Below are 13,100 nucleotides of genomic sequence, written 5' to 3' on the forward strand. Positions count from 1 at the left end.
CCATTGGTGGAAAACCATCAACATACAATTTGATACATGAAGCGTGTAAAGTATATTAGATGTAGCTTTAACCTGTGGAGTGATTCAGGTAACCACCACAGGAGTTAAATGACGATTAAACTAGCCATCACTTCAGAATTATGACTATACCTTCTTCCTCCATGACAGTAAAACTCACAAACCACTGACAGTTCTTTGAAGATATCATGCCATTAATTTCTCATTTTATTCTTTGTCTTTCACCATTCAAAAGTACTCTTATAATCTTACCCTTAATGCCCAATCTATTAAACAGAGAGCTTCATAGGTTGGCAACACTACTGTTGGACTTGATTATGGTTATTACTACCATTGTTGACTGGCACCTTCTCAAGCTGCAGCAGACATCATTATGATTCAGGAGCTCTCAGTGTCTCAGATTGGATGTCTTTCCTATAAAAGCATACCAGTTCAAACCAAAGCAACAGCACTGGGCTAAAAAAAATAAAACCGTATTATGAAATATTTTGCAAACATGACTAAATAGATATAAAAAGAATAATCCAGAATTAACATTAAAAAATGAATGTACCATAAATGTTTCCATATTTTCATTTTTCACACCAGTCACGATGTTGCCAAAATGCTTCTCATGGACTCTAATACTCCCAGTAAAGTATGGCTCACATTCTTCTAGTTCCTACACACTCCTGCCCTAGTGTGTGAGTGTTTAGGAGCTAGAAATATGTGAGCAGAACTGTCGGATGTCACAAACAACCTCTTGTGCTCCTGCCACGACTGCCGCTCAGGGACCGAACACATGGCCCAGTTGGTTTACCTCTGACCTGGGTCCTATGGTGACCTAGTTGCTCAACTCGATGAAAGACAGGAACTTTTGTGAAGAGAAGGAAAATCAAGTGCCAAGCGGTGTCGATTAATGGTTACCATGGGGCTCCGTGGGCCTCCCACATCCTCTCAATGTGCTTTAAGGCATTGCAGTGACAGGAATTGGTACGCTTGCCAGTGCAGGCTATGCTATGATGATTATCAGGATTTGAAAAGATTATTTATTCATATTGGAAAATGTATAGATTTTTGTCAAGATAACTTACTTGGGTACACTTAACAAATTATGAGCATTCACTAGCAAACAAATACATCATGAAAGATATTATATATATCTGTATATATATATATATATATATATATATATATATATATATATATATATATATATATATATATATATTTGTATTTTTGATTGTTTTTAACATAAATACACAGTCCATCTCAGTTACCAGTGATGGTATGTACAAAGCCCTTTGTTTGAAGTGACTGGGGTTTTCACACAGTACACACCTTACACTAGTCTTCCAAGAAAGAAAGTAAGAAAGAAAAAATACTATTATTTCAGCTTCACAATAACACTATTGGGGGAAAATATTTAAAAAAATATATGATTAGATGCAATGATTCTGCTTTGTTTTAGAAAAAAACATTGTTACTTTTTCAGTATCATAAAAGTAAAGTACACCGTTTTGTTCTGTCTTAGTGTTTCGGATCAGATGTCTTTACTATAAAAACATACCAGCACTGGGCTATAAAAATTAACAGTATTATGCAAACATCACTAAATACATATAAAAAGAATAATCCAGAATAACCCAGAATTATATTTCTAGCACACTGTGTTGAACAACAGTAGGAGGCCAACCATGTGTTGCCTGCCAGGTGAGACAGTAGCTGACTAATTGTTTTGAAGATCCCACACAACAATGTCCTTTGTATAACTGTTAAATAATAAATACATAGAACAAATGCTTTATGGTTTAATGTTTTATTAATCTTGCGCACATCCCTAAACTGGTACAAGTGCAGTTAATTTGTATATACAGAAAGATAATGAAGGTCCCACTTTCCTGTAAAAACAAGGCAGTGAGTGATTATCTTTACACTTCTTTTTTTTCTGTTAAAGAAGTGAATTAGGATGTAAACTATGTAAAGAACAGTCAGAGATATGTTAGTGATATAGATGTAAGTGAGGAAGTCTGAAGTAATGTTTTCAAAGCCCACCATTTGCTCTTACCGAGCTATAATGAGTTTTACACTCTGATTGGCCTCCCCTGAGACTTGGTCTGATGCTGTCATTTGAAACCTGAACCACAACCCATTGCCGAGTGCTCATGATTTATGTGCAGCAGCATCCAGCGACCAGAGTTAGCCATGTGACATTGGTTGAGCTTGTTGTGCCTGTACTTAATCTTTGTCCCAATATGTACTTCTGCACATCCATGATGAATTGCATTCACCAGTTCTTTTTGGTTTTTTACAAAACACAGTATAGATACAGATTCAAATGTCATTTTACTTTCCTTGGTATCTACACAGTTAGCGGAGGAAAGAACAGGGACAACAAAACGTCTCCACCTGAGAATGCTTTTAGATTTGTTGATTTTCTTCAGGTGTTTGGCCCCCCTTGTTCTTCCAAGGTTCACACATACGTAATCACCAGCACAGCGCTGTGTCAAATCTTTGCAGGAATTATCAGAGCTCCAACATAACAGAGCTAAACAGCAGCACCAAAAAGAAAAAAAGAAAAGAATGCAAACGTCAAACAGGAAAACACATTTTTAGTGTCAAAGCATATTTGGTTTTGGTGTTGTGCAACAGCACGCAGTTCAGTCTCAGCTGGCATATAAGAGCATGCAATAGGCAAAAATCTCTTCTCAGCAGAAAATTTTAAAAAACTGCCCACATCCCTATAAATCTCTTGAATTGTTATTGGTTCCAATGAGGTCAAGTGTATCTGCAGTGTGTCAAGATAAAGGTGCTATGCATGTGGTCACAACCAGTGTTGAGTGGCAAAGGCAGAGATGTGTCGTGTGACTGTCATTTCTTCAACCCACCGCCAGTGGTCAGAAGCATTTCTGTTGTTATTATAATGAAAACCACAGATGCTAACAGGTTAAACACAGTAGAAGAACCTGCTGCTGTCTGGAAGAGAAGAGGTAGAGTTACTATGACTCGCAGTCATACGACTCTTTTGGAACTGCTGTTCAACACCTAGTGTACCTTTTTTAATATATGCTTAGCTACTTGATTTGAGGTAATATGCAGGTTTTGGAATATTTGAAGAGGCCGCATTAAAGCATTTCATTTGTGAACCTGCAAGGAGGCGTATGTTCATTGTGGATGGAAAACTGTTAGACTGTGTCATGAATCCAGCAACAAACAAAATGTATTCATTATGATTGGCTTCCTGTGAAGCACACTAGTCTCCTCAGTAATCACTGTGACACTCTTGTCACCCTGTTCCTGTTGTCTGATAAAGCTTATATTCTGTTAATTAAGAAGATTCAATCTTAACAAAGACAATTCCAATACTGTTTCCCCAGACACACAGTCATATCTGCATTGCAGTTATATAGTAATAAAAATAGTGAAAAGAGGCAAAGTTCAGCTCCCAGTAGATATACAAGGTTTTAGTAAATCATTGCAATTTTAAAATATGGACAAAAAAACATATTGAATTGCATTTCATAATATATCCAGGTATATATGAACATTTATTTTGGAAAAGGTTGACATATATATATATATATATATATATATATATATATATATATATATATATATATATATATATAATAAATAAATACATACATATATGTTAAAATCTATTTCATTCTATTCCATGCATCCGTTTTCAATAACTTCATCCAGTACAGGGTCACAGTGAGCCCACCCCCGTGGACAGCCTAGACAGGACGCTAGCTCAATACAACAGCACTAACACACACCACACTCACATGATTACTGGGAAATTTAGAGAAGCCAGCCAACCTAAGCAGCCTGTCTTTGGGATGTGGGAGGAAACCCAGAAAAAAAGCCACACTGACATGGGGAGAACATGCTGCAGGCAGACACTGACGTCCAGAACCAAAACCTGCGTCCCAGAAGCTGTGAGGCAGCAGCGCTAACCATTGCGCCACCACATTACATTACAGACATTAAAAAAAGAAAAAAGTGATATATACAAAATACTTTTTTTCCTGGAGGGAACATACTGCTACAATTGGCCAAGTCCACAGAAAGGACATTGCATTAGATACAGTACGTTTCAGCATAGGTTCTCCTTCCTTTTCTAAATAATGAACTTGCAGTTGTCATATCAGGACTTCCTGTGAGACATGTGTGTGTGTTACCCTCTTTATTAATATATTTGACATCAAACTGCTTCATCATACTGAAATGAGATGCCAGACAAGGGCAGACTTTATGGTTTGGCACACAGGTTCCAAAAAAAACCCCAGCCTAACCAGACCATCTCGTGTTTGCATGGATGCAAAAATAATAGTTGGCACGGACACTACAAGAAAGCACAATGTGCATCCTGTCAGAGATCTAAGAGCGATACAGACCAAGTTGAAAACTGGGCTAATGTTCATCGAACTGTGGTTAATGTTGCACCACAACACTTCAGCAGTGCATTTAAGAATGCATTTGTAACAAGTTGCACATATTCATTTCCTGGTCTTTATCAAACTAAAATGTTGTTTTAAATTGTTTGCATCTCCAACATAGGACACTACTCAGTTAAATCATATCTTTTTTCCCAAAACTGTAAAAACTACTAGAGAAAAGATTATGGGTCACAGAGGCTACGAGAAGTGAATTATCAATATTGAACAAACTAAAACATTCACCGATTGAAGGGTGAATCACATGAAACTCATAAAGATACAGTAGTATAAAGTATCCACAGAGCATCTATGTATCCAACGCGCATGTGGGCTGACACTGCATACTCTCCCTGTGTTTTTTAAACATGCTCACCGTCTTTGATCTGCAATGCATTTCTGCGGGTCAATGTACCGATACAAGGCTGGTCTTGGCCACATTGTTTTAATGACAATGGAAAGACCGAGTCCAGGCATCCCTCTGCATCCAGGAGCTGAGCAGAGGAGGGCAGAGGGCAGCCCCGTCAGGAGTACAGCTGAGCCAGGTCTGTGCAGGGCTGTCTGGGCAGCGCCTCCCCGCAGAGCGACTCCTCACTTGGGCTCTGGGGTCAGGGCACCGTTGGGCTCTGCGGCCGTGTCTCCTGGAGAGTGGACTGGGGGGCCGCTGTCCTGCACAATAATATAAAATAATATAGACATGGATCTTCAACTTAAAACCTTATTTCAAGCATTTAATAGTATTAAACTGTGGCACAAGCTACTTGAAGTATTATGGAGATACAATAGTCAAATGTTGACAGTCTTTTTATTGTTATGACTTGTCTCCTTAAAGTAGCAGGTCAAGACATCTTGATTTTTTATGATTACCTAATTTTGGAAATCAGCAGTAAACAATTATCTGTGCTCAATTGGGTTGGATGTACTGTAATGAATAATAAATACCTAAATTAAACAAATATCTTCTCACTTTTTCTCAAGTTACAACTCCCTATAATTGTTTCAGATATCAAATGTAAGGACATTTGGTGGGATTTAATTGCATATGGTCTCAGCTTTTTGTCTCCAAGAGAAAAATAAAAAAAACAGGGTTTTAATGTACATGTACAGTACATGTAATTAACATAGAATGCATGTTTTCTCTCTAACTTCTACCCCATTATTAACTTTTCTTATGTACAAGATTGTCAGTATGTGTTCATGTTACTGTGCGTGTGTATCACAATGTGTGTGTCTGTTAATGTGTGTGCAGTTCTGTGCAGATGACCATTTAGCCAAATAATTCACAATAGCCTATCTGTGCAGATTCTGTGCAAAATTAGGTAAATCTGTGTAACATAACATCACCATATCTTGAATCCGACTGCTGCTCATGATCATAGAGCTGTGCTATAGGCTAGAAAAGCATTTCCTTAGCAACGGTTTTGACAAGCACTACAGAAGCCTGTTCACACAGAAGATGACTGTGTGTCAATAAGGGGCTGCACACTGCACACCTTTTTGTTTTCCTGTTTTATCATAAAGATAGTGACTTGAGTCAGATGGAAACTTTTGTGCGAGACTCGAGTCAAGTCATTACTCTGCAAACGTATGAAACATTGAAACTATGACAAGTATTGTAAGCATGATTACTAGGTTACATCTATTAAATGACATCAGGGTACATCTATAAACATCTAGTCGGATTCATCTGCTGCACAAGAAAGAGTTGGAAAAAACATACAATGGTAGTTTATGGTTGGTGGCAAACCTGCATAAGGGAGTATAATTGACTGATTGGAAACAAGAGGCCACATTCCTCATACTGTCAGCCAGAGTTCAAGGAGAGTTCAAAATGTGGGAAGTGTCGGAATGTACGATTTTCTGGCAGGAGACACTTTTTCCAAAAACCAGCGTGTCCTTTTTTATGCATCTATGTGTACAGTCCATGATGGTCCTAATTCCACACAGTGCAAGAGACTAACAAGGCCAAACAGAATTACTTCACCTGAGTAGAGCTTGTGCTGGAGGTCTCTTATTCCATGGAAGAAGCTTTCTGAAGGCCTGCCCAAGGGGTAGATGGGAGTGGGAGTGCCGCTCAGAAGACGGGCAGGGTTCCCTCTAGGAGCTGTAGTCTGGGGGTCCTGGGCTTTATGGTTGGGCCAGGAGGAGCTGCAGATCTCTCCACTACAGAGGTCTCCCTCAAGCTGCCTGCGTGTGGACTGGGGAACCTGGGATGCCAGGAATGCTGAGGTATAGATCACAGTGGCCAACGTCTCCCCCTGGGCTGGGGAGGGGCTGTGGTCTAGACCTGGAGAGGTTGGGGACAGAGGATGTGGCACCTTTGGAAGACACTCAGAAGGACAATACTCAGAAAAGCAAGCGTTTCTTTGGGCCTGGGATGTGTTGGCTGTCATACTGGGTATGCTGTCTCTGCTGTTGCATCACACCGTGTCTGTAGTCTGGGATCCCTCTGTTGGACGCGGCATCCCTGAAGATGACCAGAAGCTTGAGAAGAGGATTCAAATAAGTGTGGGGGGGATCCCTTTCATTCCAGAGCAACATTTGCACCTGCGTTATTGTTAAAAGTAATTGTAATAGTTGGACAGGTGAACATTTAGAAATTACAGTACTCGTTTTTTAATATATTAATAATAATAATATGCATATATATATATACACATATATATATACATATATATATACACATTTGTACTCATTCTCACTATATTGAGAATATCATATTTAAATATGTGGTTGTTTATTTGGAGTTAGAGAAATTAAAGAATTTTTAATTAAATGCAAGTCATCACATACATTTACAGAGGATTCTGGGGATTCTGGAAAGAAAAATAATGAAACAATATGTATATATTAATACCTTATTGATGCATTCAATAATATTGAGGTTAATATTTTCAAGGCAATTGGAAAATGGCTGTTAATTTATGTTACCTAATGTTTATATTATTAACAGTCATTAAATGCCCTATTCAATTTGAGATTTTTTATATGCTCATAATGTTTAACAGCTACAAATGATTCTAAAACACAGCCCTGTTGAAGATGTGAAGCTAGGTTGAGGAACACTTTCTCAAAGTCTACTGACACGATAAAACTGTTACATATGGGTTGTGTTACCAACGTTATTTCCCCAATAAAACATTTGCAGAATTAAGTTTCAGTTCTCATCATCACTTCCACACTATGAATATAAGTCTGTGTTTAACACATTCAATTCATGTTCTTTTCCAGTGTTTAAGACTACAGGTTAGTTTGTAAAATGAAGTAGTATACTGATAGTACTTACTTCACCAAGTCATTCTTCGTATGATGTCATTCATCACAGTTCTGTTCAGCCTTACATTGCCTTTCCGTATATATCAAAATGCTCTCCAGATTTAGGCTTAACCTAGCAACCACAAACAACTTGCACAAACTATGCATTGCCAGGCAACAAAGTGTAGCTGTGTTCTCAAATGTTAGAAGTAATCATAATTATAACTGTTTTGAAAACACATTTGACAGCACTCCCTCAGTATTTAGAGTGCATATCAATGTATATATGCATGTATAAATCTAGGACAGGAGTGGTCGTGTCAGATTGTTTGTGCTATGTCATTAAAATAAGACATGAAGCATTTCATGTGGGATATATACTGGCTTCCTGTTCCTGAGCTTATTGAACTGGAAAATTGTGAGATGCACAATAACATTTGAAATGGCTAATCATTTTGAAAATGCATCTGTGGTTACTTACCTGCAGAATGGGTTTCAGTTGGGGTTTACTTTTTATTTTCTGCTAAAGCCAAGTCCTGTTGCAAAATAAACAGTTGTTTTTTGGTTTGTGTGCTTAAAATAATATGCCTAATTATATATGACTGGACATGGTTCATACACACACACACACACACACACACACACACACACACACACACACACATATATATATATATATATATATATATATATATATATATATATATATATATATATATCGATCAGCCATAACATTATGACCACTGACAGGTGAAGTGAATAACACTGATAATCTCGTTATCATGGCACCTGTCAGTGGGTGGGATATATTAGGCAGCAAGTGAACATTTTGTCCTCAAAGTTGATGTGTTAGAAGCAGGAAAAATGGTCAAGCGTAAGGATCTGAGCGACTTTGACAAGGGCCAAATTGTGATGGCTAGACGACTGGGTCAGAGCATCTCCAAAACGACAGCTCTTCCCGGTCTGCAGTGGTCAGTACCTATCAAAAGTGGTCCAAGGAAGGAAAAGCGGTGAACCGGCAACAGGGTCACGGGCGGCCAAGGCTCACTGATGCACGTGGGGAGTGAAGGCTGGCCCGTGTGGTCTGATCCAACAGACGAGCTACTGTAGCTCAAATTGATTAAAAGTTAATGCTGGTTCTGATAGAAAGGTGTCAGAACACACAGTGCATCGCAGTTTGTTGCGTATGGGGCTGCGTAGCCGCAGACCAGTCAGGGTGCCCATGCTGACCCCTGTCCACTGCCAAAAGCACCTACAATGGGCACGTGAGCATCAGGACTGGACCACGGAGCAATGGAAGAAGGTGGCCTGGTCTGATGAATCATGAGTTCAAGGTGTTGACTTGGCCTCCAAATTCCTCAGATCTCAATCCAATCGAGCATCTGTGGGATGTGCTGGCCAAACAAGTCCGATCCGTGGAGGCCCCACCTCGCAACTTACAGGACTTAAAGGATCTGCTGCTAACGTCTTGGTGCCAGATATCACAGCACACCTTCAGAGGTCTAGTGGAGTCCATGCCTTGACGGGTCAGGGCTGTTTTGGGACCTCAACAATATTAGGCAGGTGGTCATAATGTTATGGCTGATCGGTGTATAATATATATACATATACATATACACTCACCTAAAGGATTATTAGGAACACCATACTAATACTGTGTTTGACCCCCTTTCGCCTTCAGAACTGCCTTAATTCTACGTGGCATTGATTCAACAAGGTGCTGAAAGCATTCTTTAGACATGTTGGCCCATATTGATAGGATAGCATCTTGCAGTTGATGGAGATTTGTGGGATGCACATCCAGGGCACGAAACTCCCGTTCCACCACATCCCAAAGATGCTCTATTGGGTTGAGATCTGGTGACTGTGGGGGCCAGTTTAGTACAGTGAACTCATTGTCATGTTCAAGAAACCAATTTGAAATGATTCGACCTTTGTGACATGGTGCATTATCCTGCTGGAAGTAGCCATCAGAGGATGGGTACATGGTGGTCATAAAGGGATGGACATGGTCAGAAACAATGCTCAGGTAGGCCGTGGCATTTAAACGATGCCCAATTGGCACTAAGGGGCCTAAAGTGTGCCAAGAAAACATCCCCCACACCATTACACCACCACCACCAGCCTGCACAGTGGTAACAAGGCATGATGGATCCATGTTCTCGTTCTGTTTACGCCAAATTCTGACTCTACCATCTGAATGTCTCAACAGAAATCGAGACTCATCAGACCAGTCTTCAACTGTCCAATTTTGGTGAGCTTGTGCAAATTGTAGCCTCTTTTTCCTATTTGTAGTGGAGATGAGTGGTACCCGGTGGGGTCTTCTGCTGTTGTAGCCCATCCGCCTCAAGGTTGTATGTGTTGTGGCTTCACAAATGCTTTGCTGCATACCTCGGTTGTAACGAGTGGTTATTTCAGTCAAAGTTGCTCTTCTATCAGCTTGAATCAGTCGGCCCATTCTCCTCTGACCTCTAGCATCAACAAGGCATTTTCGCCCACAGGACTGCCGCATACTGGATGTTTTTCCCTTTTCACACCATTCTTTGTAAACCCTAGAAATGGTTGTGCGTGAAAATCCCAGTAACTGAGCAGATTGTGAAATACTCAGACCAGCCCGTCTTGCACCAACAACCATGCCACGCTCAAAATTGCTTAAATCACCTTTCTTTCCCATTCAGACATTCAGTTTGGAGTTCAGGAGATTGTCTTGACCAGGACCACACCCCTAAATGCATTGAAGCAACTGCCATGTGATTGGTTGGTTAGATAATTGCAGTAATGAGAAATTGAACAGGTGTTCCTAATAATCCTTTAGGTGAGTGTATATACATATATACATATATATATACATATATACATATATATATATACATATACATACATATATACATATATATACATATACACATATACACATATATATATATATATATATATATATATATATATATATATATATATATATATATATATATATATATATATATACATATATATATATATATATACATATATATATATACATATATATATATATATATATATATATATATACATATATATATATATATATATATATATATACATATATATATATATATATATATATATATACATATATATATATATATATATATATATACACACATACACAGACATATATGCAGCTCTGGAAAAACCACTTAACATTAATTTCTGAACTTGTAGTGGTCTCTTATTTTTTCCAGAGCTGTACATACATACACACACATATATATATAAATATGATGTATAAGATATACAAGATATATACCAACTTGATCTTAAGTAGACTTCATGATGTTTTCATTACAGGATCCCACTTCCAGCTCAATTTAAACTATGCTCCTGTCCTAGAAACATTTAATGCTTTGGATCCTCAAAGAATTATCAACATTGTCTATAGCCACTGTAGTACTGTATTTACCTTTTTGATATTTTATTCAGGAAAAGCCTTGCTTTTCTGGCCTTTATCTATTGATGCCTTTTCGATCTTTTTTATTTTCCTTTTAATCAAGTAGGATGCTGGTTACAACCTGTTTATTTGTACATCAGAATTGTTCCACACCCCTCTGCCATTTTTTGCAGGATGGTTCAAATAGACTTAGACAACCTTACCCTCAAATCTTGCCTCTTGATAATACAAAATGTATGGATCTAATTTCCCCAAAGGAATTTCCTACAACACCTAAGCAAGCGGAATACATGTTTAAATGTCAGGCTTAGAAATCAACGATACAATTTTGTTTTCTGTTTAATGGGGTTAAATCAGGGACTTTCCAAAAGATTTGTGATGGAATTTTTAAACCGTTATGACAAGAAACGTTGCACGGTGTTGCAGTCTGGAAATGTCTAAACGAAAGTCTAATAACAGTCTAATATATGTAAGTGTCCGTCTGTGCAGGAGTTCAGCATGTGAAAATCATAACAAATAAATAACATATTGAAGTGTTTCAAATATTGATACGTTTTTTATTTTTTCCTTTGCTAATTAAAAACAAGAACCATGGTACACACTAGTAGTAAACAACAGGGTTTCCCGGTCTGTATCATTAGTAAAGAATGTGCATTTAAAACACAGGATTAAACACAATGTGGGTTGTAAGACATTTCCATTCCCCTTGCTAATTACAAACGCACACAAAACATGGTACCTACTCATACAACTTTATATAAATGTGCTCATATCTAGGTCAAACAGTGGGACAATAACAAACACACAAAAGTGGTGTTTTATGATGGAAAGACATATTTAGGTTTAGATTAAAGGATTAAAGATAAATAATTGACTGAATGATGCCAGTGTATTTGACACAACATGAGCAGAACATATTTCTGTTTTTTTTTTTTGGTCAGGATACTTTATTTCAGCAGTGGGCTCGGTCTACTTCCAGAGCTCAGGAGTTCATGACTTCAGCCTGATTCATGCTTAATCTTGTTCCACTAGAACCCCCGAGATTTCACACTAAATACAACCGTCACACCAATAACCTGTGCGGCTGCTTCATAAAACACCTTTGAAACGAAAATGAGAAAGTTTTTTGTCATTTGAATAGTTTGGATGTAAGTGGACTTTTTAAGTGCAGTAAGCCACATCAAGCATTTTCCACATTAAGAACAATTTACACTTGACTATGCATGTCAAGTTGCAAGCCAATATGGTATACACACAATCCGATGTATATTATGGCCTGTTTGGCTAAACTACCATCAAAGCTGTTCTCTTCCAAAAGAGGTAATTCTAGTGGGACATACTGCCAGACAATAATTCAAATAGATTTTTAAAGAAATGAAAGGTTGGCCCTGGCTAAACCTCACACTATATGCATCTGAGTATAGAGTGTCAGTCGCGTGTGTAGAGACGCAAATGCAGAAGCATAAATCAATCCTAAATCATGAATTCCTGAGCTCTGGAAGTGGACTGAGCCTACTTCTGAAGTAAAGTGACTGGACCAATTATTATGATTATTTTTTTTATTAAGAAATCTCCAGCTTGATCATGACATGAAGTATTATGACATGCTCCTAGCACATCATATCTCTACTAACACATTCAGAAAGCGAATGCATCCATTGATCTAAACCAAGTGGAATCAGAGCTCATTAAGTTGAGGTTAGATACTGAGCCTGGTCTTGACTTTGCAGCCTCTGGAGAACTTTGTGAATATCCTGTTAAAATAAATACATAATAAATAGATTAATACATACATACACACATGTCTTTAAAGATCTATAATGCTTAAATATTTCATTTCATATAATCACAGGAATAAAAAAGCCTTAATACCAAGAAGAGATGTAATTATATGTAAAATAAGTACATAACTAAACAATATACTAATAATTCAAAGCAATAATTAGTAGGTAAAGCTGGCCAACTTCATTATT

The 13,100-nt window shown here is 38.0% G+C and overlaps 1 protein-coding gene and 1 long non-coding RNA gene across 2 annotated transcripts in view; both read right to left on the reverse strand.

Moving 5' to 3' along the window:
- Nucleotides 1-1,819: 1,819 nt before the first annotated feature.
- LOC136755531 (uncharacterized) lies at nucleotides 1,820-7,818 on the reverse strand. Its single transcript, XR_010817682.1, has 4 exons — nucleotides 7,726-7,818; nucleotides 6,424-6,986; nucleotides 4,816-5,108; nucleotides 1,820-2,545 (listed from the first exon to the last, which is right to left on the reverse strand). It is a non-coding gene; the product is annotated as an uncharacterized LOC136755531 (long non-coding RNA).
- A 4,226-nt stretch (nucleotides 7,819-12,044) lies between these two features.
- The window catches only part of spef2 (sperm flagellar 2), a 37,732-nt gene continuing 36,676 nt past the window's right edge, over nucleotides 12,045-13,100 (reverse strand). Inside the window, exon 37 of the mRNA XM_066712199.1 lies at nucleotides 12,045-12,881. Coding sequence (XP_066568296.1) covers nucleotides 12,816-12,881 — 66 coding nt within the window. The 3' untranslated portion in view covers nucleotides 12,045-12,815. The remainder of the gene's footprint in view (nucleotides 12,882-13,100) is intronic.

Source organism: Amia ocellicauda, chromosome 8 (genome assembly GCF_036373705.1).
Source record: "Amia ocellicauda isolate fAmiCal2 chromosome 8, fAmiCal2.hap1, whole genome shotgun sequence".
Classification (NCBI taxonomy): Eukaryota; Metazoa; Chordata; class Actinopteri; order Amiiformes; family Amiidae; genus Amia; species Amia ocellicauda.